The sequence below is a fragment of the Acomys russatus genome, chromosome 25, assembly GCF_903995435.1.
Source record: "Acomys russatus chromosome 25, mAcoRus1.1, whole genome shotgun sequence".
NCBI classification, from domain to species: Eukaryota; Metazoa; Chordata; class Mammalia; order Rodentia; family Muridae; genus Acomys; species Acomys russatus.
In genome coordinates, this window is record NC_067161.1 from 542,956 (window position 1) to 569,990 (window position 27,035).

Here is a 27,035-nt window from a genome sequence, read left to right on the forward strand (position 1 = left end):
CGGGAGGCAGAAGCAGGTGGATCGCTGTGAGTTCGAGGCCAGCCTGGTCTACAAAGTGACTCCAGGACAGCCAAGGCTAACACAGAGAGACCTTGTCTCAAAAAAACAAAAACAAAAAAAGTTTTAATATGATGCAAATCATGACAAAAGAAATGTCTGAGAAAACTTAAGGAAATATGTCAAAAAATTTTATATACTTTCTGTACTTTTTAAATGATATTTTAAAAATGTATGAGTGCTCCATCTGTATGCCAGAAGAGGACCTCAGATCGCTTTATAGATGTTGTGAGCCTCCATGTGGTTGCTGGGAATTGAACTCAGGACCTCTGGAAGAGCGGCTAGTGTTCTTAACTACTTAAGCCATCTCATCAGCCCTAAAATGATTTCCTTTGTACATGAGTTATGTCTGTAATGAAGAAAAAGATAAGAACTTATAAAATGCTGTGGGTTTTTTTTTTTCTTTTTATTTTCTCTGATGGATAGTTTGCACATCAGCAAATCTTGACTGGTGCTAACTACTTAGGCCAGTCATAACACACATACACGCACAGAGGTCACACAGGCTGTGCCAGGCTGGCCATGGCAAATGTACATCAAGTTACACAGGAGGAATTGTGGGGCTGGTTCAAATACGCCACCAGACAATGGGACACAGTTGGATCAGGCCTCCTCTCTTGCCTGTCAATTCTTGTTTACAGAGATGTGTGCTGGGCCAGCAGGGTGACGTTCCACGTGTACTCCTTGAAGCAGCCCTCAGTGGGTGAAGAGAATGTGGGATGGCATCTTTTCTGGGTCCTTTTCTCATCCATTCTGGCCTTGACATTGGTATTTGCAGCTCTCTGCTACCTGCTCCAAGCACTGGATCTGCTCTTGGCCACACCTTCCCACCCTGCTCCACTGTGGGCTGGACATGGCAAATCAAGGAAGAGCCTGGAGCCTGGCAGATACTACGCACCTGGTGTGAACTGTGCCCAGATACATGGTGGGAGGGAGCAGGAGGTGTAAACCTAATACCACACACAAGCTCAGCCTTCATAGACAGGCCAGTGTCTCTAGGAAAGTGATTACAGTGGAGCCTAAGAGGTGGTGTGTGGGCTGTGTGAATCCCTCCAGGCTGCAGTCCCTGGGAGAAGACAAACAGGGAACAGGACTTGTTTCTGACAGCAAAGCTGGGAAGGTGGATGGGGGATGGGTCCAACGTGGTGCTAGATTATTGAAACTCACAGCTATACACACCTGGGGGTTATGCCCCTTTCCCAGTTCATTCGCATGGTAGATTAGATACACCTAGATAAAAGTGAAGGTATACTGTTTTAAGGGAGGGACTTTCTAGGTGGCTAGATAAATGATGAGACAGACTCCTGGACTGGGCATGCTCTGGGGAGGGCCATGCGACGGTGAGGGGCTCTCTATTGCTACACTCTGTACAGCAGTGGCTGGGCCCACCTGCCATGCCCATAGCCCCTAATAGCAGGCATGGGCTTGCCTTTAATGCCTTCTGCCTCGGAAAGCTCTTGGACCCCTGTGAAATGGGGGCTATGAGGACAAGAGGGTGGGAGGAAGGGTTCCCACGGCTCCAGGGCACCCCACAAAGGGGCTACATGATGCTGCACTGGGTGGCGCCACAGCAATCCTTGATGAGTGCCAGCCCTGTCTTGGCCACTGTTGGCTTGCTAGGTGGGGGCTCTGCCTTCTTCTCTGCCCGGGAGCCTGCAGCAATAGAAAAGCAGAGGGAGAAAGAGAGAAAGGTAAGGAGAAGAAAGCCTTGACTACACTACTGGCAGTCCAACCCAAACCCAACTCATGGCTAGACCTTGTCCTGGCAGTGTGGAGAATGGACCCTCTTGTCATTAATTCTTTAGGTTCCAAGTGTAGCTTCAGCCTATCTCCTAGTCAGTTCCTCTCATTATGCTTTATCTTCCAGGCCTAGCACAGGATAAATGGAAAATTTTGTTCAAGGCACTTCAACCCAAGGGTTCAGATCTTACAATTTAGGGAAATCCTCATGTTGTCTTTTCAGAATCCCCTACTGGTCATCCTCCATTTGTCCCCCCACCCCCCCCCCTTTTTTTTTTTTTTTTTTTTTTTTTTGAGACAGGGTTTCTCTGTGTAGCCTTGGCCATCCTGGACTCACTTTGTAGACCAGGCTGGCCTCGAACTCACAGCGATCCGCCTGCCTCTGCCTCCGGAGTGCTGGGATTAAAGGTGTGCGCCACCACGCCCGGCTGTCCCCTTTAGAATACCTATTAGATGTAAGTTATGCCTTGCCGTTCTATCCTCTCTGTTTGCAGAAGCTGTTGTATTTTCCACTGCTTGCTGTTTGTTTAGATTAATGAATAACTTCCTCAAGACTGCCTACCGTTTTATGAAGCATGCTTTCAGCTGTGTCTACTTATTCGACCCATTTAATTGTTTCCAGTGTCATCTTATTAATGAGATTAGTATTTTTGCAAGTCTGTTTATTCTTTTTCATTCTATTCACCTTGAGTTTTTGTTCCTTGTCTCATTAAGAATCTCAGTATGCTTAGTTCACTGTCTCAAGATAGTTCTGTCTTTAAAGGAATCTCTCTCTCTCTCTCTCTCTCCCCCCCCCCCCATGTATGTGTGTGTGTGTGTATGTGTGTGTGTATGTGTGTGTGTGTGTATGTGTGTGTGTGTATGTATGTTACCCCTGTGTGTGTGTGTGTCTGTGTGTGTGTATGTATGTATGTTACCCCCCCTCCCTGCATGTAACACTGGCTGTCCCAGAACTTACTCTGTAGACCAAGCTGGCCTTGAACTCACAGAGATCCACCTGCCTCCCAAGTACTGGGATTAAGATGTGCGCCATCAATAGCAAAGGGTGTCTACTTACAGCTAAGAGACCTCACTAATGTAGCAGTTAAAATATCTGCCAAACACTGCATCAAAACAAGAGAGACATTGACAATAGGATCCCTGCTCCCTGTAACATCTAGGTGGACATGAGGGATTCCCATTCTTGTCTCATGCAAAACCCTTTCTGCTCCGGGTGTTTCATAAAGCTAAGAATTATTTTCAGAATTGTGTTTCTGGCTCTCCCAGATTGCAGTCCTAACAGCAGCTGGAGCTCCTGAAGGCCACAGTAGCCGTCCAGTTCCTTTTATGAAAGACATCACTTGGGACTGTGGAAAGCCAGCTGCTGGCAGGACCAGCCACTTACGCTTTAGAAAATGACAGCACTGGCTCCTGTACCAAAATTACTAAGAATTTCAAGACTCTTGTAGCAAAACATTAAACATGGAGCATGTTGAGGCAGGGTCTGGGCAACGGCATGAGCTGCAGACCCATGAGCCTCCCCTACCTGCTGCCATCCCATGCTCAAGCTGTGTCTATACAGCATGCCCTATGCCCTCCTGCCTTTTACTTGTTTGAAATCTTCTGTCTGTCATAGGAAAAGAGGGGAAACCATGCAGGAACTCACTGGCTGAAGACTTGGTTACTTTGTCTAGAGGTTTTAACTTGATCCTCAGGAAATCAGCCATTTCCTTGTCTTCTTCCTGTTCCCTGGGAAGATAGATATATAGAAAAGAAGGGGGAAATAAAGTCAAAATAAAGAATAAAGAAATAAAGAAAATGCCAATGGGCCCAAAGAGGAGGCTAAGTGTAAGAAGATACATGTTGAGCTTTGTGAGCAGCTTGGATGTTACTGTGTGACCTCTATATATGGTGTATCATTCCGATGCGTGAGCTCTCTATCTAATGAAGGCAGACACCACTGTATAAATGCTGGCCCAGAGCTAGAGTGACACCTCAAGGCAGAAGCAAGGACATTCTAGTCCCCAGGCACCGTCCTAGGGTTCAGTAAACTGGGAACCTTCCTGTGCCTTCAAGCTAACCCAGAACACCCGGATTCCCACAAGATTCAGGGTCCATCTCAGAGAGAAAGTCACCTCTGCCTTCAAGGTTGCCAGGAATAAAATAGGTTTTGTGAAACCAAACTGACTCTGGTGAAGTCCTCAGAGAACACAGATGAAGAAGAAGTTGCCTCCTACATGGATAGAGACTCCAAAGGCTTTGTCCTGGATGAATATATCCAAGACACAAAGCTGCACCCAAGGCCTGGCATCTTTGTGGGCCTCTATTTAGTTGTACAGCTCCAGAGCCAGGGGTGCCCCAGGCTAGGACGGGCAGGTACAATCAGACAGGAACCTGCAAGAGGGGAAGGAAAGAGGAGGAAAGCAACAAACCTGGGAACGTGGGAGAAACTGTCATGGGGCAGGGCTTTGACCGGAGTTTTGAGAGTTGCTTTGATGTATCCAGTGTATAGGGCACTTCACCCTCTATCTATTCCTTCCTGCACACCTGCCCAACTGACAATCACCTAAGATACACAGGACTCTGCAAGATTTTGGAGGATGAAATGGTTTTTCTCTTGAATATGAAATGGGTTCTGAGATCAGAAGGATTTGGCATCTGGGGAGCAACGGTGGCAGAGGCCATGCCTGTTAGGCAAGACCATCAGTCCTAGGGCCAGACAGTGGCTTGTGAGTGGTGCAGGGAGTAGAAGCTTGGGATCTGATGGCCCAGGGCCCACCTTAACCGTTCCACCTCAGCATCATCCACCAGGAAGTCTCTCTTCTGTACCAGTCTGTGGATCTTCTGGATTAACTCATCCTCCCTCTGTTTCTGCAGCTTGGTTTTTTCTTTTTCTGAAAGGGAGAAAACAGTGGGGGCAGTTGTGGTGGTGCATGTCTGCAATGCCAGCACTCAGGAGGTTGAGGCAGGAGAGTGAGTTTGAAGCTAAGCCTGAGGCATGTGAGACCCTTTCTCAAGATGGAACAAAACAGGCAGTGTAAGTAGTGGAAACACTGAGTCTGAAGGGAGCGGGTCGGGCATGTGACTGCACTACCGCATTCACTGTGTGAACTTGAAGAGGCAACACGACCTCTTGAATGTTTCTTGATACATGTAAATGGGCACACATATGTGTCTGTGTGCTCATCCATGTGTGCACGTGCAGGTGAAAGCTAGTGGCCAACACTGAGTGTTGTGCTGGATAGTTTTATGTTAACTTGATAAAAAAACAAAAGTCACCAGAGAGCAGGGAACCGAACTTAAGAAAATGCCCACCTAAGACTGGTCTGTAGGCCATCCTGGAGTGATTGATGGGGGGAAAACATAGCCCAATGTGGGTGGGGGCCATGCCTGGGCTGGTGGTCCTGGGTTCTATAAAAAAGCAGGCTGAAAGCCGGGCGTGGTGGCGCACGCCTTTAATCCCAGCACTCGGGAGGCAGAGGCAGGCGGATCACTGTGAGTTCAAGGCCAGCCTGGTCTACAAAGTGAGTCCAGGATGGCCAAGGCTACACAGAGAAACCCTGTCTCGAAAAACCAAAAAAAAGAAAAGAAAAAAAAAAAAAAAAAAAAGCAGGCTGAGCAAGCCATGAGGAGCAAGGCAGTAAGCAGCTCCCTCTCCATGGCCTCGGCATCAGCTCCAGGCTTCTGCCCTGTTTGACTTCCTGTTGTGACTTCCCTCAGTGATGAACAATGATATAGAAGTATAAGCCAAATAACTCCTTTCTTCCAGAAGCTTCTCTGCTCACAGCGCCTCATCACAGCAATAGTAATGCTAACTAGGACAGGTGTTGTTCCTCGGGTTCCATCTACCATTTGTGCTCTGTTGGCTTTGTTTCTGTTTTGGAGGGTTGTTTTTTTTTGGGGGGGGGGATATTTATTTTAGAGACAGGGCTTTCTATATGTCCCTGGCTGTCCTGGAACTCATTATGGAGACCAGGCTGGCCTCGAACTCACAGATATCCACCTGCTTCTGCCTCCTAAGTGCTGAGATTAAAAGCACACACCACCATGCCCGGCTTTTTTTTTTTAAATGTGTTTGTGTGTGTGCCTGAGTATGTGTGTATGCCACGTGCCCGCAGGTATCTGCAGAGGCCAGAAGAAGGCCTCTGATGCCCTGGAGCTGGAGCTATAGGCAGCTGTGAGCTGCTCTATGTGGGTTTGGGTACTGAATCCAGATCCTCTGGAAAAAACGGTAAGTGCTCTTAACCATCAACAGCCATCTCCCCAGCCCCCATTTTTATTTTTAGACAGGGGTTTTTTCTTGTGTCTGCCACCTTAGCACTGAGATCACATGTACAAGTTACAATGCCTGATGTGTGTGTGTGTGTGTGTGTGTGTGCGCGCGCGTGCGTGCGTGTGTGCGTGCGTGCGTGTGTGTGTGTGTGTGTGTGTGTGTATGCCTGTGTGTGTGTGTGCGCGCGCGTGGGTGTGCATGCACGCACGTGTTCTAGAGATTAATGCACGTCCTCATGCTTTACCAACTTGGCCATCTCCCCAACCCTATGCCATCTTATGGAATGGGCTTGTATAAAATGGGCTGCAGCTGGGATGCTGCCCACAGCTGTAATGCCAGCACTTGGAAAGTTGAAACAGAAAATCAAAGATCATGAGCTCGAAGTCAGCCTGGGTCAGAAACAAACAAAACAAAACAAAACAAAACAACGAATCACACTAAATACAATTTTAGGGAGTTTTTGTGTGGATTTGTTTTTGTTTTATCTGCAGAGCCTCCTGCAAGCAGACCTCCATGGGCACGGAGGGACATTCTCACCTCTAGTCCTATTTCCAGATCTCAGACAACTCGTCAGTGCCCATCCCTAGACAGCGGATGGACAAGCTGCTGCTTGTTTTGATCTGGAGAGATCTGGATAGAGGGAGCCCACAGTGGTTTCAAGATTTTCTTAGTTCTTAGTTCTCATCTTCCTCTCTCTCCTCCCCCTCCCCCCACTCTCTCTGTCTTTCTCTCTCTCTCCCCCTCTTTCCCTTCCTTCCTTCCTTCCTTTCTTCCTTCTTTCCTTCTTCCTTCCTCCCTCCTATCTGCAACAAGGCTGTCATTAGCAGATGAACCCATAGTCCTCAACACGGAACAGATCCCCACTGTCCCCTCCAACCTGAGTCCTTGGCCACCTCTTACCTTTGGACCCCTGCTGGGTCATCATTGTTTTCTGAGTTCCCTCCAAGGCCAAGCTCCAAGGGTTGTCACAGAGACATCTGATAGGGTGAGCAGTAAGTATACAATAAATGCAATGTCCCTCCCACTTCCTGTGCCAACAGAAGCTGGGGTCATGCTTTGGGGCCCTTGAGGCTAAACTGTAATCTAGTGTGGCCTGTGGACATGTATTCAGATCTGTTAGTATTTTGTTTTGCTCATATGACTGCACTGTGGGCCTTCTTCTCTGTACTTTACAGGTGAGGAAACAGTTTGGAAAAGTCATGATATTGGGTCTGAGATATGGCTCAGTTGATAAACTGTTTGCCTTTTGAGCCTGAGGACTTGAGTTCAATTCCCAGGACTCACAGAAAGAAAGAAAGAAAGAAAGAAAGAAAGAAAGAAAGAAAGAAAGAAAGAAAGGCATAGCTGTACCCACTTATAATCTCAGTGCTGGTAAGTGCTGAAGATAAGATATCCTTTGGTTTCAATTAATGGGCAACTAAGAGTATTCCTGGAGATCAGACACATAGATGTGTGCACTCACACACAATATTTACATATGTCTTAGTTAGAGTTTGTTGCTATGACAAAACACTATGACCAAAAAGCATGTTGGGGAAGAAAGAGCTTATTAGGGTTACACTTTCACATCGCTGTTCATCACAAAAGGAAGTCAGGGGAAAAAATCAAACAGGGCAGGAACCTGGAGGCAGGAGCTGATGCGGAGGCCATGGAGGAGTGCAGCTTACTGGCTTGCTCAGCATGGCTTGCTCAGCCTGCTTTCTTATAGAACCCAGGACCACCAGCTCAGGAATGGCCCCACCCACAATGGGCTGGGCCCTCCCCCATGGATCACTAATTGAGAAATTGCCTTATAGTTGGGTCTTATGGAGGCATTTCCTCTACAGAGGCTCCTTCCTCTCTGATGACTCTAACTTATGTCAAATTGACACAAAACCAGCCAATAAAAGATAGGGCCGTGTGTATGTTAAATCACTTCCAGGTCACCTGTAACATGGAACACAACACAAACATTAAGTAAACAGTTGTTATGTCCTGCAGGGATCCAGGATCCTGACGAGAAAAAGGTCAGTGAAACTTTCAGGGGGGATATTACGTTTCCAGGGATATTTTCAGCCCCTGCATGGCCAAACGTGGCTGCCCAGAAGGGAAGGGAAAGCTTTCTTGTTGATGCAAATGCCACCAGCTACCTCTGTGTGGCAAGCATGGATGATCTGTAGCCCTTGGTCACTGACCATCACCCACTGGTGCATGGCTTCTGTGAGTGGGGCCCAGGTGTGATTCCCTAGACTACACTTTGCACTACAGAGTCTTCCCTGCCTTATTCTCCAAGGGAGCACCTGCACCCATGGACTGTCACGGAGTCATGGGTGTTAGGATTCTGTTTCAATCCATCTGCCAGTGATGTCATCACTTACCTGGCATGGGGGCGTGGCCCAGACCTCCACGTGTGTGTTCTCTCTCTCCCTTCCTCCCCTTCCCTCCCTCCCTCCATCCTTCTCTCTCTCTCTTTCTCTCTCTCTCTGTCTCTCTCTCTCTCTCTCTCTCTCCCTTTCTGTCTCCGTCTCTTCCCCCCTACCTGCTCTACCCTCTCTCCCTCCTTCTGTCTCTCTCCCTCCCTCTTCTTCTCTCTCTCTGGGGTACCCCTCCCTCTTTCCTTCTCCCCTCATGCTCACTTAATAAACCTCATATAATAAATATCTGCTGCCTGGCATCTTATCATCTTATTTTCTTTTTATTAATCATAACATTGGTGCCATGTGACTCAGATACCTAACCTAGAGGTCCACTCTGCAGTCTTCACAGTGGAATCCCATCTCCCTTTACTGTCCATAACAAATTTCTCTAAGCACTCAGTTTCCGGCTGCCTCACACAAACCAAGCAGCAGGCTCCAGGCCACCTGTGGAGAAGCCTTCCGGACCAGCTTTCAAGACTGCCACTGAGGGAAACAGATGCTCTCTTTGTCTAGGTTCCCAAGTGCCTGCAACACCGCCCCCCCCCCCCCCCCCCCGCCCTCACTGGGGCCCCTAGAACACTCAGGAACTGGGCTTCCTGTCCCTACTGCCTGCGCACGGGAATACTCTAGGATCTAAGCCTACCCAGGTTAAAAAAAAAAGACACTGCTGCACTGCTACATTGCATGGTTCAGAGGGGGTAGGAAAAGAGATTACACCCCATGGGGTGTGCTGGGGCGGCCAGATGCACCTGCTACAGCCACTTCCTGCTTCATGACCAGCTTGTACAATTGTGCTGTTCCAAAGCGACCCAGACCATTTCTGGGGTGCTAGAGGACTGCCTGTTCTCTTCCATTTGAAATATTCTTACACATGGCCTGTTCACATGATGCTGCCCGCTTCCCCCCACTGCTCTGGTTCCCTCCCCCTCCTCACCACAGGTATGCCAGAGGTTCACAAATGATGCTCACGCTCAGAGACAGGGTCAATCACCTATACGCAGTGACTGGTTCCAGACCTCCGGACCTGGACTCAGCTTTGCTTTCTCTAAAACTATTTTCCAACTCTTTTTTGTTGTTGTTGTTTGTTTGTTTGTTGGTTGGTTGGTTTTTGGTTTTTCGAGACAGGGTTTCTCTGTGTAGCCTTGGCTGTCCTGGACTCCCTTTGTAGACCAGGCTGGCCTCGAACTGAGGTCAATGTGCCTGCCTCTGCTTCCCGAGTGCTGGGATTAAAGGCGTGCGCCACCACTCCCGGCAATTCTCTGGTGCCCTCTTCTGGCTGCAGGCACTCATGCAGGCAGAATACTGTATAAATAAATAAATATTTAAAAAAAAAAATAAATAAAAAGGCACATGCCTTTAATCCCAGCACTTGGGAGGCAGAGGCAGGTGGATCGCTGTGAGTTCGAGGCCAGCCTGGTCTACAAAGTGAGTCCAGCACAGCCAGTGCTACACAGAGAAACCCTGTATCGGAAAAAAAAAATGTCTCTGATTTCTTTTTCTGCTCAAAAAAAATCGTAAGATTATTAATTGGGTATACAATTGTTTATTGGGTGTGACGTTTAGACTATTTACAAGTTAAACTCTGTTTATTCCCTTTTAGATTAAAAAACAAAACAACATTTTTTGTACCCTGGTTCTAAATGTTTATTTCTTATTTCAAGGTTATAAAGGTATATTCAAATTAAAAAGATAAATGCTGTTTCTCCCACAGGGCTCCTGCAAGCTTCCTGGTCAACTGATCGTGTATAATGTTCTGCTGTGTTAATGTTCATTTGTTTACAATGCTAAAACTTGCTTGTTATGCTGTACCTTCATTCTCAAAGTCTAAAATCACTGCCTTAAGACATGACTAGCCAGGCAGAGGCAGGCGGATTGCTGTGAGTTCGAGGCCAGCCTGGTCTACAAAGTGAGTCCAGGATGGCCAAGGCTACACAGAGAAACCCTGTCTCGAAAAACCAAAAAAAAAAAAAAAAAAAGACATGGCTAGCCTAAAATTCTAAATGTGGTATTATTGGTCATACAAAAACTTCTGTTCTCTTTTATGGACTGTGTCCATGTTTCTCAGGCTCTAACTTAACAGAGATAAAAACCTAAACTCCTAGCTTTAATTCAGGTCTTAAAAATGATCAAGTCCTTTAACATGTTCAAAGATGTATTTTAGTCATGCTAAAAAAAAACAATGTAATTAATTACAGATTATTAAATATAAAGAACACTTAACTCAAATATGCTAGCTAACCGTCAAACTTGTCAGAAATCTGCTGAATATGGCGTTTAACCTGTGTAAATTTATTATAAAAACAGAGATTTCCAGATTATAACAGTAGCTCCCAAGGGCTCAGAAGACTTGGATTGTGATTTCTGGCCACAGAGCAAAACTGCTCCCAATGTCTGCCTAACTGTGGACAAACTGGACACCCGAAGAGTTATTGTCTCGAGTTGCTGAACACAAGGTGAGGTCAGTCTCTTCCATGTTCACTGTCCACAAAAACAACGTCTCGTCCTCCCTGCCTGATGCAAGACTGTCTCTGCCCACGGTGCCATGCTGTCACAGAGGACAACTGGGACACTGTCTATTTACTGGGATCTGACTAACTAGTCATCTCTGTCATTTTTATTAATACATAGATTCCTTTAGGTTACAATTTATCCTTCTCAGGTCTCTGATCACATTGAGGGCTAAGCTGATGTTGGCTTGATAGCTAGAAAACAGACAATGATCTCTTTAGCCCAAAGTAATCTGCCATGTTAGTTCATTAGTTAATTCATTAGTTACGACTACTAGATACTAGATCTCTTATTTAAAAGGTCTTACTCACAGACCTTCTCAGTTCTCTTCATATACAGGAGACCAAACTTTAACTGTCAGGTCTAGATACAGTCTACCTTATCATTCTTTTAGCTAAGGACAGTGACTACTTACAGCAATTTCACCGATATCCTAAAGCTTCCAAAAAGACGTTTATGAGCATTAAAAGGTCTAGAAGGTATTTTATGAATGCCAGAAGGTCTAAGAAAGTGTTTCAGGTTGACAAATGCAAGTTAAAAATGTTAAAAGGTCTGCATGCAAGTTATAAATGTTAGAAGGTGTAAGAAAGTGTTTTAGGAATACTAGAAGGCCCAGGAGAGTGTTTCAGGTTGGTAAATGCAAGTTAAAAGCTTAGAAGGTCCAAGAGTGTGTTTTAAGTTGGTAAATGCAAGTTATGAAGGTTAAATGTCTAAAAAGATGTTTTATTTATCCTGTTGTTATGCTATTATTGTATTAACTGTTCAGAGTGTTAACACCGATCAATGGAGCTCTCATTTATTAATCTAACTATAAAAAGCATTCCACTCTATGATTCTATCACAGTTCCAAATTTTTAAATTTCCTTTGTCTTTTTCCTAAAATGTCTTATGGAACCGGAATGGTGGTGCATGACTTTAATCCTAGCACTCGGGAGGCAGAGGCAGGATCGCTGTGAGTTCCAGGCCAGCCTGGCCTACAAAGTGAGTCTAGGATAGTCAAGATAACATAGAGAAACCCTGTCTTGAAAAACAAACAAACAAACAAAAGAAGTCTCATTGTGCTAAAATTATATGCATCCAATCTTCTGGAAAGTCCCTCTTTCATGATGTGTGCGGATGCTAAAGTGAGCTCTTGCCTTCTGCTCTACAGGAGATGTCTGTCTTCATGTTACTGCTCTGCAGAGGCCAAAAAGGCTCTGCCTAAGCTCACCTCAGAGTATTTGTGCTTTTAACACAAAGTTCTTTTCCCAGCCTCTGCTATACTGTACGTCTACTGCCTTTTCCTACAATGTGTTCATGTCTAACAATGTATATTTCACTGCAGATTTCCAACAAGGATGATGCTAACATGTCCAAAATTTATCCCCCTTTATGAACTAACAAGGATTCTTGTAAGCTACGAAAAAATCCATCTCAGGTCAAATGGCATCAAGATAAGTACTGTCAATCAACAGCCTGAGTTTCTCACCTGCCTCCTGTCTCTAAGGGTGGGATTCGTCCCTTTTCCCTGGCTTTGGCACTCCCTAACTAGTGCTACATTCTTACTCCCAACACCTACTGATTGCTGAGTCTTCTCTTCTGGTTGATGTAAATGCTCCTTGTCATTCTTACCAGCCTACACACAAACCCTTCATCTAGGGCCGTCTCCCTTGGGTGAGATCTCCCTCTACCAGCACTGTTCATTCCCCCCCACATTCGTTCAAAACCCCAGCACTAGGTAACCATGTCTACTCTCTGGCCACGCCCTTGGTCTCTGTCCAATACTGACGAGCTGCTGGAACACTTGTACCAATTTCATCAAGTTAAACCTTGCTCAGGAGATGCCCTGACAGGTCACTGACTTCTACTCTCCCCATGAGGACCAGTCCACTTGCCACTTCTCCAGGCTCCTCTGGGATGCCTTCTGAGAATTTCAAATCCCTATGCCCACATTAAGGGCTGCTAAGTTTACATGCCTCTGCAGCGAAACTTGGACAGATCAAAAACTAAAGCCTTTTAATTATTGCCAACAATCGGGTAAAATGGAAGGAAGTTCCCATATTCAAAACTTTTCAGGGGCTGGAGAGATGGCTCAGCGGTTAAGAGCACTGATTGCTCTTCCAGAGGTCCTGAGTTCAATTCCCAGCAACCACATGGTGGCTCACAACCATCTATGATGTGATCTGATACCCTCTTCTGGCCTGCAGGTGCACATGCAGGCAGAGCATTGTATACATAATAATAAATAAATAAATCTTTAAAAAAAAACAAACAAAAAACTTTTCTTTGCTCTCCCAAAGCTTTCATGCCATTGTCAGCATTGTCTCAAGCTTTTTATCTTTGTCCTCCCAAGAGTTTCAAATGTACACCTATAGGGAATTTTCTCCCTAACCCACTAACTTTGTCTTCTGCCCACATGTATGTTCCGTATCCTGCCAGACCTCTTGCTTCTGGGACATCGTCAAAGCAGCTACCCACAAGTGCTCCCATGCAACCTCAAAAATCGTGCCAGCTGGACCTGCATTGCCCTTCCCAGTTGCAGATGTTCTCAGATCCTGGACAGCAAATCAACAGCCTGTTCTTCCGGAACCTGGCCAACATTTCAGCCTTTTAAACCCCCTATCACTGCCCTACTGTCAGCAGGAAGTAGTTAAGATGATTACTTCACCCCTTATCCATTTACAAAAGGCTGAAATGCTGTGCTCCAGGCCCCGGGACAAACAGCTCCAGGTTCTCTCAGTACTCCTTGGTCCCTATCTGCTGCAGGACATGGCTGACATAGCCTGTCTTCTACCTTAAAGGTTCAGGGCAGAGCTTTTCCTTCCTCTTCATCATATAATCTGGACATTTTATTGCTATTGTTTTTTCTCTCTTTTCTCCATTACCTACACTTATATACTTTAACTTACCTTATATAAAAACAATCCAACATTCTTCATTTTTTAATTATAGAAAAAGATAGGAATGTTAGTATTCCATTTCAGTCCGCCAACCTGTGATGTCATTGCCTACCTGCCACTGGGGTGTGGCCCTACCCAGGGCTATATAAAAGGACAAACCTCTACATGGCTCACTCTTTAATACTCTCTCTAACCTCTCTCTCTATCCTCTCTTACTTCTCTCCTCCTCTACTCTCTTACTTTCTGTCTCCCTGTCCCTGTCCCTCTCCTCTCCCCCCCCCCCCCCCCCCCCTCTCTCTCTCTCTCTCTCTCTCTCTGGGATGCCCCTCCCCTCTTTCCTTCTCCCCCCATGCTCATTTAATAAACCCTGCATAACATAATATCTGCTGCCTAGTACCTTCTATCTATCATCGCTTTAATTAATAAATATAAAACCAGGTGTGGGATATGGGACTATATTAGATTGTCCACAGCAGCTGACTATGATTTGCCTCATGCTCTAGTAGGGCCATGATTTTGCCAGCCACAAATAGTTTGTACGATTGTGTGATGTTTTGAATTCTAGGAACTTTTTCAGAGGGTATATAAATGCTAGAGGCAGCCCTAACAGAGGTGGTGAGCTGTTGCTTGTTGCTGGTCATGGTTTGTTAAGTAGTTACGCACAAAGAAGAAACAGTAACAGGAAGAAATTAAATATCCTGAGAGCAAAGATCCCCAAGGAACTTGACCCCTTTCTGACCCCTGACTTTATTTAGGGAGCTCTTTCCTTTCCTCTCTATCCTTTTTTTCCCTCTCCCATCCAGTGTTAGGGTGTTGAAAGGGTAGAAGAAAAGGGGTGGAGAAGAGTGAAAGAAAGACAAACCCACAGACTAGCAAAAGACTAGCTACACAGCTCTTAGAACCAACCCTCAGATCTTCAACGAAGATGATGGGGCGTGATGATGTAAGGGCAAAATCAATGCCATATTCTATATGTAATGTATATTCTGCAATTAATGATGGTCTATATGAGAACTTGTCCCCTAGGTGACCCTTCTCCCTGCGTTCTGGGAATGACACCTGCCAGCCGTCCCCAGAAACTGCACCTGAGCAATTACATTCAATTAGCTCCCAGTGTTCCTCTGAGATAAAAAGACTTCCCCTCCACCCAACCTGCCCGAAGGTCGAAGGTCAACATTCCTGTGACCCACAACTTCCCTGAAGATCCAGCCTCCACCCAATCTGCCTAAAGATCAACATTCCTGCGACCCCCCCACCCCCCCCCCCCGCCTCTCTTTATAAGCCCATTACCCTTGAAGCTCGGGGTCACTCTCCTATCCTGCTGTGTGGTCCGAAGCTCTGAGCCCGTAATACAGGTCCCTTGTGTGTTGCATCGGTATTGAGTTCTGGTGGTCTTTTTTGGGCAGGGGGTCTTATGATCTGGGTGATGTTGGTATTACACTGAGTGATTTTGCTATAACAATGACTCCAACTGGACTGTGGTAATGCTGACCATTGGGCAAAAGAACTGCCCCAAACTGTGGACATTCTTGACTTAACTGCTCGACTCTGCCTTGTGGAAGTAGGTCCGTGTTTCTAAGTTCCTTCAACACAGGAGAATCCTTCAAACCTTCTGGCTCTGTCAGCTGAAAGTTAATGCTGCCCTGTGCAGAAGCAGAAGAGGTAATGCTGTGCTCTGTGACAGCTCAAGACCCATGACCTCTGTCTGCTAAGGAAGCCGTGAGACCACTGAATCAATATCTAGGTAGGTAACAGTCTAGGTAGCCGGTAAGTCTCTGACATTTTAATTGATACTGAGGCCATTTGTTGTTAAACTACTTCCTGTCGGTTTGTCAGGGCAAGAATCCAGCTCCTCCCCACAAGGCTGCAGTTCATTTCATATGTAAAATCAGGTCCCATTTTCTAGAGCTTGATTTCTAGGACTCTTGCTGGCAGGTTTCACACTGAAAGAGATAAACTCACAAAAAAATAGTTTCAATGTAAAGTTTTACTATTCCTTTATTTAAAGGAACCAGGGATGACTTGTTCTCAGTAAGCTCACGGTAAATGATTAAATGGAAAAAGAAAAGTTTTGTTGTTTATGTAAGTTTGTGAAGGTCAATAAAAGTAATTTTAAGGTGTGTAAATGTCTTCACATTGTATACAGGTGTGCCCCTGTATTTTCAGTTGTTAATTCTGTGCCACAGAGAGCTAAATGCTGGCAGGATTTTGCCACTGTCATTTCGATGGTCCATCACTGGGTTTCTATTTGTAAATGCCTGTCCTTCCACACCTGCCCAAAAGATGAAGGTCAGGCAGCCCTCAATGCCTTTGGCAACCAAAGAAAGGAACCAGGCATTGTCGTACTGCTGATTGGTTATAATAAAGAGCTGTCAATCACTATCTGGGGCAGGAAGTAAGGAAGCGGAACTTCCTGGCAGGTGGGGACGTAGGAGGGATGCAAGCAGGGAGTGGGAATTGAAGCCGACATGGAAGAAAGCAGAAGGGAGACCAGAGCAGGGCAGGTAGGTAAGAACTAGCCACATGGTGGGGATGCAGGTCGGGAGGTTAGGCTGAGAGTCTGCCCAGCAAAAGGCCTAAAGCTTTCAACTATATAAAAGTCTCTGTGTCTTTACTATTGCACTGCTAGTGGGATCGGAGAAAACCCTGCAATGTAAATACAAACTGTAAGGGCCTAAGGAAGTGATTATTGAGAAATGTTTTAGATTTCTTTTTTCCTTTAGGCTATTTTTATATTAAGACTTCAAAGCCAGGTGGCGGCGGCACATGCCTCTAGAATCCCAGCACCTGGGAGGCAGAGGCAGGTTGATAATGAGAGACTAAAAGGAGTTAAAATCCATATCTCAGGGTAACTGAGGCAAAGTTTTAAGAAGTAGGCTTAAAGGCCTGGGCACAGCTGCAGGGAGGGCTGACCCTGCCACATTCCTTCAAGCCCACCAGAGATAGAGGTTCACCGGAGATAGAGCCTCAGTCATGTAGCCATGTTCCCTTCCACCACAGGAGATAAGGTTGCCAAGGACTCTCCCAGAGACAGAACAAAGAAGGTCAGAGCTATTATGGTTTGGGCATCCTCCCATAACCTATCACTTTGAACCGCAGGACCCCCTTCTGTATCCTAACCAACAAGCGGCTGCCATGTTGGGAGCCCCTGCTTCAGGGGTGTTGGGGAGAAAGGAGACCTATAAAATATCCTCAGACCAGAGCACGGGGTTGCCTCCAGATACCACTGCATTGGTGATGGTCACAGCTCAGCTTGAGCTGTAAATAAAGATCCTTCCTGGTGATTTTTGGGGTTCTCCAGAAGCGGGCACAACAATCTCTGTGAGTTCGAGGCCAGCCTGGTCTACAAAGCAAATCCAGGACAGTCAAGGCTACACAGAGAAACCCTGTCTCAAAAAAAAAAAAAAAAAAAAAAAAAGACTTCAAATGTTTTAACATTAATCAATGGAGCTCTGATAAGCTATTGATCTAGCCCTGGTAAAGCACTGACTAAAGCGCTTCTCATTTGTTGAAAACATCCCTCTCCAGTCCACATATCCAGCCATCTGAGCAGAAAAGAATGTTCATGCTTTTAACCCAGAATCATTTTTGGGTAGGGTCCTTAAGCTTCTACTATGATTCAAAGATGTGAGTGTACTGCTTTTTCTACAATGTGGATTTCAGTACAGATTGCAAACAGTGGTAATGTTAACATACCTAAAACTTTTATCTCTTTTTGTAAGCTTAAAAAAATTATTGTAAGCTTCTGGAAGTCACCAGGCTTGGATCTACCTGTCACAGGTCAAATGGACTCCAGATAAGTACTCCTTATTAGTTTCCCCACCTCTCTCTCTCTCTCTCTCTCTCTCTCTCTCTCTCTCTCTCTCTCTCTCTGTCTCTCTCTCTCTGTCTCTCTGTCTCAGTCTCTCTGTCTCTTTCAGTCTCTGTCTGTCTCTGTCTCTGTGTCTCTGTCTCTCTCTTCTGTGTGTCTGTGTCTCTGTCTCTCTCTCTGTCTCTCTCTCTCTGTCTCTCTCTCTCTCTCTCTCCCTCATGCTCTGTCTTTCCCCTAACCCTTCCTCCTTCCTCCTCTCTGTCTTGGGACTCCCCTCACCTCCAATTACCATGACCACAGTTTCAAATGTACCCTCAAGAGGAAAATTTCCACTAAACTCCTTAACTTGGCCTTCTTTCTCTAGTCTGTATCCAGTGAATTGCATGCAGACTGCTTTAAAACTTCCCGCAGTGCCCAGCCCAAGATGGTCTTGCAGAACCTGGAAGGTGAACAAAGCAGATGTCTCCCAGCCTGCACTCCTCTTTCCCTTCCTCTCATTCCATCTTTCCTGGGCCCTGACAACAGCACCTTAATTTCAGCTAAGAAGCAGTTACAGAAGAGATTACGTCACCTCTTATTATCAACAAAAGGCTGGATGTCATGGTCCCAAAGAAACTCAGACAAATGGCTGACTGAGAAGCCTATTAACACATAAAAGTAGATGCTGGCAGCCAGCTTCTCCCAACATCACAAGTACCTGTTACAGAGTCCTGGCTCCTCTCAACACTTCCCACCTTTCCCCCTACACTAACCCTCTTCAGCCCAGAGCCTGGGCTTCACTTCCCCTCCCCCACCCTCACTTTTTCATATCTACTCAGCCATTGTGCAGAGCCCATTGTTGGCCTCTGCACAGTATATCATGCAAGTCAACCTAGTATACATATTTTATGGGTCTGCTCCTCCAGAGAACTGACTAATACCACAGACACTCAATTGGTGAGTTCTTTGATAAGAAGGCCATGGGATGCTTAACTCAGGGTATTTGGGAAGAGAAGTCACCTAAGGGGAAAGGAATCAGATAATCAGTACCATTGATAATTGATAGATAGAGGTTTGGCTCCAATATTACAGCCTGTAATTGCTCTACTCTCCTTGTTTCCACACATGATAAAAAAAAAAAATGGCAATAATGGACTCTGAGCCATAGTGATGCTTGACCTTAAATGCGCATTTACCTCACAGATATTTAGATTTGGGAAGATTGATCATACTTACGCAGTGCTGGGGTCCCTGCACATACTAAGAAAGTGCTCTGCCACTGAACTGTTCCCCTCAGTCCCTCATGAGAGTGATGTTAGGTGCATTACTCTTCCATTTTTCAGAGAAAGGAAAATCAAATCTCGGAACAATGAAGTGGCTTGCTGAAGGTCAAAGGTGGCCCTGCCTGACACAAACTTGTGCTCACCTTGTGCTTTGTTTGAGGTACGGTCTCAGTCTGTAGCCCAGGCTGGTTTAGAATGTGTAGGCCATTTTCCTGTATCGGCCTCCCAAGTGCTTAGGTGTGGCCCACCCCACCCTGCATGAACTTGGCTTTAAATTCTGGAGCCTCTGCTTCCTCATTAGGGAAAGAAACAACCTCTCTCTTCCCAATCCCAGAGGTACAGAGGGCAGGTGAGGAGTCCTGAACAGTGGCTAACAGAGGATGTAGTCACACGTGTTACCTGGGATGGCAACCAAGTTCTGCAGCTCCTGCTTTAGGTCCATGATGTCCTTGCAGAGCTGAATGTCATCCATCCTGTGGGGACAGGACACCACACAATGAGTTACACACCTCAGCATTAGCCTGGTTTAAACACAGGGGACTTGTGAGAGTGGGTGCTGCCGTCAAATGGCTGTACTGACTGATTAAGCGGGACCCTGCCTGGGTGACCAGTGAAAGTGTGGGTAGTCATCACTTTCCTCCTTGTTGTGAGAGAATACCTGACAAAGAAGTCACTTAGGGGAGAGAAGGAGTTGTTTAGACTCGCAGTTCTGTGGAAACTAGAAGGAAGGCAGGTAGCTCTGTAGCCATGGGAGTCTAAGCAGGTGCTTTTACACAGTCCAGACCAGGAAGTAGCACTTGGGCAGGAAGCTGGCATGTAGAACCCTCTAGTCCTACCGCCACAGCTAGCCAGGCCCCCACATCCCAAAAAATCCCAGATAACTTTCCACAACAGCGCCACCAGCTGGGGTCTGTGTCTCAACCATATAAGTCTGACATTAAGGATAGTTCGCATTTAAACCATAACAGTCTGTGACTATGCTTCCAAAGATTGGGTTGTGAGTGCCTGAATGGTGGGTGTGGGGAAGCCCCGTCCTCCGTAGGCAGCATCCAGTCAGCTGTAGGTGAGGACAGGGGAAGAGGATGAAGGAAGAGAGGGTGTGTACTCTCTCTGATGCTATTTGTCTTCTCTGTCTTTCCTCTCAGTCTGTCTCTCTGTTTCTTGCTTTCTCTCCCACTGCCCTTAGACATAACTCCAATTTTGTCACCTCTTGGGGTCTGGGTTTTGTACCATTCATACCTAGGGGCTTAGACGTGTAGACTGAATCATCCACTTCCAGGTTTAGATGCTTCTAGACACAAAAGGAGTTGTAATACCAGTGCTCTAGTTTAGTATTGATTCTTGCAGGTTTCAAAATATGCAGGTTATAAATATCACATGACATTGTTAACTATACACAATATTTTCTCAATTCTCTCAACTTAATATATATCTTTTTACTTCATAATGATATATAATTCTACTTCATAATACATCTTGGGCATGGTTCTGTCAGTACATACAAGTCAACTGACTTTTTGTGGATGCACAGTTTCCCATTGTTGGAGGAAGGTCCAGTTGTGTTTTGTTTTGTTTTTTTGATGGTTTTGAAATGCTTTATTAACATCAAACAGCATAGTGTGGAGATAAATACTAGTGTCCTCATGTCTTCACAGAACATTCATCCCCAACAGCACAAGTCATCCTAACTCTTTTCGTTGTATGAACAGTGAGGGGATATGAACAGAGAAAATTCAAGAGCATCTAAAGTTACGCATTACCCTGGAAGCTGCAGGTACGAAGGCAGCATAGATGGTAACTCAAGGTGAACAGCACTGTGCATGTCAGGTTAGGGTACTATGAAAGCTGGACTAAGGACCACAGCTCAACACACATTTGCTTTACTTATGAGGGAAATACTTTTAAACTGTCATTTCTACATTGTTCCTTAATCCGCTTAAATTCAGTCTTATGAGAAAGTTCAGTATCAGGTGGTTGTCTTGTTAGCTAGTCTGCCATTTAAAATTTTATAACCCACTTTGGTGGTTAAAACAGCTGATATTTGTATATGTAGTCACAGATTAAAGGGAAATTTGAATTTCTGAATGAGGAATAAAGGTGTTAACTGCTTTTGCCTTTAAGGAGAACAAAGCACAACAATTTTAATCTAAGTGATGGTTTTGGTACAAGCCAACAGCTAATTAATTTTGTTTGTTAAGAAGCACTTCACAGCCACAATGATGTGTCTAGAACTAATTCCAGAAAAATCTAGCACTTCACTGGATCTTCTCTTCCAAGGCACATTCATCACTGCCAGCCGACGAACCATGATGTTAGGCTCCATGGAGACGGCTGCACAGACAGCTTCTCCAATGCCACCTTCTGGGTAGTGTTCCTCCACGGTGATAATTTGGCCACCTGTGGCTTTTGCATTGGAAATGATGGTGGAAGCATCCAGAGGTTTAATGGTAAACAAGTCAATGACACAGACAGAGATATCTTCTTTAGAGAGCTCATCAGCAGCGACTAAGGCTTCATGCGGAGTGACTCCTGCTCCAATAATTGTGACCTAGTCATTGTCACTATAGCGGACAACCTTGGCCTGTCCAATGTGAAAGGTTTTTTGGCTGGTATAAATAACTGCAGTTTCTGCTTGGCTGGTACGAATGAAACACATTTCCTCAGTATTGGCGGCTAAATAAACAGCATGTTCTGTGGAGATGGCATCACTCGGATAAAAACAGTACAGTTGGGAATTGCTCGTAACATGGCCAGGTCTTCCAGGGCCATGTGACTGTTGTCCTCACCAGTAGATACTCCACAATGGCAACCAATAAGGTTGATGTTGCTTTGAGAGATGGCTCCCATTCGGATCTGATCAACTGCTTGGTTGAAAGAGGCAGCGAAGGTGCAAGCAAAAGCAATGGTCCAGCCACGGGTGGCACAGCCTAGAGCCACATTCATCACGTTTTGCTCAGCAATCTCTCTGGGTGTTCTTTCTTGAATATGTCAGAAAAACTGGAGTTCTTGGTGTCACTATGCAGTACAATCACTCTGTCATTTTCATGGCCCAGTTTAGCCAGAGCCAAAGCACATGCTTTTTGAGTAGATACCATGTCATCAGCTACATAAGCAGGAGGCGAGGTCATATTTATATCCATGATGTTGATTTGAGGTGAGTCCTCAAAAGGGAGTGGTGGTGCAAGAATCCTGTTGGTTTGTATCTGGCTCTCAATTAATTTGATAATTATATCTGCTCTTTCTTTTGTCATTGGCCTTCCACACCAACTTTCTGCATCCTCAACATCTGGCATGCCTTAGGCCTTGAAGGTCTTGGCAACCACAGCAGTGGGCTTGCCTCTCACTTGAGCTGCCTGTGAGAACACATGGCCATCAACCGCCTGCAAATCCGGTCCATCAGGGCCACAAGTACTTTGACGAGCAATCTCACACCATGCAGCAGCGCTTCCGAGATCATGTCTGTGCTGTTCTTCTACATGATGAGATATAAATAGGAGGACCCAGAGAACCCAAACAACAACCGATTCGTCATTTCAAAGGGAGTACCATTTGTTAATGTGGCAACAGGATGGTCAAGGCAAGGACTCGGGGCTGCCTGTGGGATGGCATATACTGGCAAGTACCAAGCCAGCTACCGGGTGTTCTGTCTTCTGAGGGAGGAGTCCACAGAAAACTACATCTAGGAGACATTGGCCTTTGCATCCTACTACAATCTGGACAATCTCACAGCAATCTTTGATGTGTTTTGTTTTCAAATGTTGATTTCAGTGCCTTAAGATCTGGTTATCACCCTGCCGTGAATGTTGAACTATCTCCTGTAACCATGTGATGATAAGGAATGTTCCACAATTATCCCTGATTGGCTAAATAAAGATGCTGAAGCCTATGACTTGGTAGAAGAGAGATAAGAGGAGTTTTAGATTCCCAGGCTGTGTTCACAGATAAGAGGAGAGAGGGAGAAAGCAGAAGAGTAGGAGGAGGGAAGGAAGCCAGAGAGAGGGAGGAATCACCATAAGGCAAGATGACAGTGAACACATAGCTGTAAGGACAGGCTGATGGAGCAGAAGCCGCCCCTGGAGTCATCAGTTGGGCAAGTGATTGGCTTTTATGTGGATTTTAAAGGTACTGGAACTAAAGTAATTCAGAATCTTCCCAGCATAGTGCTTACAGCTTAATAATAAATCACAGTCTCCTTTTGTCAGTCATTGGTGAACTAGCTGGTTAAAGAAAACTATTGCTGTAAAAATTTACTGCATTATTTAATATAGAAAGAATAATTCATCTTTCTACAACATCCCATTATGTTGATATACAGTGATTGGCCCACTGCCTAGGCCACATACTTAGGTTTTTCTGTGATAAATTCCTAGACTTGTGGGCAGTGGTGGTGCACGCCTTTCATCCCAGCACTCAGGAGGCAGAGGCAGGTGGATCTCTGGGAGTTCGAGGCCAGTATGGTTTACAAAATGAGTCCAGGATAGCCAGAGCTACACAGAGAAGCCTTATCTCGGGGGGAAAAAAAGCAAAAACAAAAAACAAACAAACAAAAAATTCCTAGACTTGCAAGCTGCTGATCAAGCAGTGTGAACATTTCAGTGGGAACTCACAACCCCTTCCAAGGCCCATGTGTAGGTAATTGGGCTTCCCTACAATTCTGTTATGTATCATAGGAGGGATATATATATCTATAGAGATATATCTCTATAGATATATAGGTATAGAGATATGTATATACACACACATATATCTCCCTGGTGTAAGATTGTGTAGTTCAGTTGGTAGAATGCTCTCCTAGCATGTACAAAGGCCTGGGTTTGATGCCCAAAGTGGGTGTGTTTGTGCACATACACATAACCCCCAGCACTGGAATATGAATGCAAGAATATCAGAATTCAAGGTCAGTCTGTATTAGATGAGACCCTGTCTCAAAAACAAACACAAAATTTTCAAGTTAATTTGCCATTCTCATAAAAATTCTTTATAGCAGCTGCCAGGAACTTCCCCTGAAGATTTCTAAGGTTCTGTTCATAGGTTGTTCATACACCTTGATTATCTGGGTATATTTTAGGCTATCTATGCTACCTGGGTCCCTATGGTGTAGTATGAAATATCTTATGTGCCTGGATTAACATTGATTTATAAAAGAATTTTTTTTTTTCTTGTGGTACTATTTGGGAAGATTCTCAGCGGCAGAATCACACTGAGTACAAGTGGATTAAGAGGTCAGTCATAGCTGAGACATCTTCAAGTCAGTTCCCAAAGTGTATGCATGTGTGCATTTATATTCTGTTTTGAGCATCTACTGTGACGGCCTTAGGCCAAAGCTCTGAGGAAACACCACCAAGACCCAGGCAGCATGAAGATGACCTTTCGTCATATACAGATACAAGGTAGTCACATGGTCACAGATATAGAAAGGTCCCAGGATCCCCTCCTGCCCACAGATACCAAAATCCACAAATGCCCTAGTCTTGAAAATAAGATGGCTTAATGTTCACATATAATCTCTGCACATGTTCCCAAGTGCTTTAGTCATCCCTAGATGACTAATGACACCCAATACATTCAATACATCTTAGATGCTCTGTAACCAGGAATTGTTTGCTCATTTAGGGTACAATGACCAAAAGTTAAGGGAGTGGGTGGGGCAGAGCTGGAGAGATGGCTCTCTGGTTAGGAGCATGTACTGGTCTCCCAGAGGACTCAAGTTTGAGTCCCAGAACCCACATTAGGTGGCTCACAACCACCTGTAACTTCAGCGCCTTCTTCTGGCTTCCATGAGCACCTGCACTTACATGAATAGATGCATGCACACATATACACAACTTTAAATTATTTTGATTTTGATTTTGAGACAGCCTTACTATGTAACTCTGGCTGTCCTGGAACTCACTATATAGACCAGGATACCCTCTGCTTCTCAAGTACTGGTATTATTTTTTTTTAAGAAGTAAAAATCTATAATTTTTTTTTCTTGAATATTTACAACCAAATGAAATCCTGAGGAAATGTGGGCTGGCTGTGCTTCTGGCATTCTGAAGAACATTACAGCAGGTGAAGGGGGCGGGTCTTTTTGGAAACAGCGCTCTGTGCTGGCCCTGGACAGCCATCCTGGAAAGAGGTAGTGGAAAGCTGCCAATGTAAAGGATGTAAAGGTAGGTCAGGGTGTTATAAAATATAGTGCTGCAAGGGGGTATCTTTGGCAGGCCCGTGTCAAGGTGTACCCCTGAGAAATTATAACATGCAACAGATCTGGTGCAAAACTGTTGGGGACAATAGGCCGTATGGCCAATGTTCAGCCATCTTGTCCAAGTCTGCACCTTTAAGTCTCTGTTTTTCCCAGAGCTTGCCTTTCACCAGAAACTAGCTGACCCTGTTGTGGGTCAGCAGTTAGACTAAAGACAGAGATGGAGCAACCCTGTTATGGTTTAGCAGTTAGACTAGACAAAGAGGGAGCCAGATACCCTGTGTGGCAGGACATTATGACCCTGCCTGGAATTCCCTGTGTTTTGAGAAAAGCATGCAGCTGAGTTGCTATAGCCATATGCTTCCCTGCCTTCTAACTTATAAAAGCTGCTGCCTGACTAATAAAGTTTAAGAGTTTGATCAATCAGACTTGCTGTCCTTTGTGTCTTGCATTTTCAACAGGTGAACTCCATCCTGAGTTTTAGTCAAACCCCGCAGGTCGGGTCACAAAACAGATTTATTGGGGGAAGGGAGGAGAGAGGAGTGAAAACCTGGGGAAGGAATAGAGGCAGACAGTTTGACATGTAGACAGACAGACAGACAGGGAGCAGAGAGGGAACCATGAGGGCAGAGTGTTGGGGAGTGCACACAACAGAGAGGAAATGCAGAGAGAGACTGGGGTGGCTGGCAGTCCCTTTGTTCACAGAGCACACTTGGCACACCAGGCAGTGGGAGCAGGTGATGACCTAAACAGTTGCTAGGTCCCTGAGAACAGGCCACTGGAACTGCCTTACACCAACACAAAGGACTCGGCTTGACTCCATGCTGGTCAGCACTGGACCACATATAGAGCTTAACTCTCTGGAATGTGACTCCATTTACCCGCATACTCATCACCACAACGCCTTCACCAAAAGCACCAGCCTGCTGTCTCCTTCCACAGTGTGACCACAGGCCGGTGTGGAGCCTCACCTGTTGGTATTCAGACTCAGGACAAGCAGCTGAAGTGCCTATTTAACCAAAGCAGATCCAGCCTCCCGGTTTCTCCCAGCATTCCTCAGTCTCTACCTGTTACAGGGCATGGCTGCCATGCCCTGATCTCTACCCTGATCTCTACTGTGAACTTTCCATCTCAGAGGCTCTTCCCTATACAATCCAGACATTTTGGTCCCCCCCCCCTTCATGTACGTTGTCTCTCTCTGCCTCCACTCCCCTCCCTCTGCTTTTCTCTTCCTCTGCATGACAACTTCACTGACCCCCTCCTGTGAGGTTGGTGAACCCACCGGAGAGCTGCCCCCCAATAAGCAATATATACTATAATTCATCTTGAATTGTCTCATTTCATCGGTGGGAGAATACCCATCTTCACCCATGACTGATCACCAATGCCCATGGTTTTCACCCTACTCACAGCCGTCCATACCCCAGGACCATGGCAGGGATACAGCCCTTTAGTCTACATATCTTGTTGTCAGAGGCATGACAGGCCTAGAACATCCTAGCAGGCTTCCTTGAATGATTTAGGGCTTGCCGTAAGGGCACAGACTGCCTGTTGGTCTGTCACAGGGTCCCAGACCTTAGCACAACTGACTTCATGATGGAAATACCATTCAGGCTATAAAACTCCTGCCAAAATGAAAACAATGACCTAATCCATCAAAGTCCGTAGTTCCAGGAAAGTCTCTAAACGTACTAATATTGCTTTTTTTTGGCAATACCACTCCTGGACAGGTGGTCATGAATAGCATAAGAAATCAGGCTGAGGGGCTGGAGAGATGGCTCAGTGGTTAAGAACACTGGCTGCTCTTCCAAAGGTCATGAGTTCAGCTCCCAGCACCCACACGGAGGCTCACAATCATCTATACTGATATCTGGTGCCCTCTTCTGGCATGCAGGTGTACATGCAGGTGAAACACTGTATACATAATAAATAAATACATGTTT

At 45.5% G+C, this 27,035-nt stretch overlaps 1 protein-coding gene and 1 pseudogene across 2 annotated transcripts in view; both read right to left on the reverse strand.

Annotated features, from left to right (window-relative positions):
• Positions 1 to 448: 448 nt before the first annotated feature.
• The window catches only part of Bmerb1 (bMERB domain containing 1), a 123,955-nt gene continuing 97,368 nt past the window's right edge, over positions 449 to 27,035 (reverse strand). The window contains exons 3-6 of one of the 2 annotated variants that reach the window (XM_051167730.1): positions 19,305 to 19,378; positions 4,556 to 4,670; positions 3,443 to 3,525; positions 449 to 1,727 (exon numbers count right to left, since the gene is read on the reverse strand). In XM_051167730.1, the coding sequence (XP_051023687.1) occupies positions 1,537 to 1,727; positions 3,443 to 3,525; positions 4,556 to 4,670; positions 19,305 to 19,378 (463 nt within the window). In that variant the 3' untranslated portion in view covers positions 449 to 1,536. The remainder of the gene's footprint in view (positions 1,728 to 3,442; positions 3,526 to 4,555; positions 4,671 to 19,304; positions 19,379 to 27,035) is intronic. The other variant, XM_051167731.1, reaches the window with a different exon arrangement.
• Positions 21,082 to 26,484, reverse strand: LOC127208160 (transketolase-like protein 1; annotated as a pseudogene).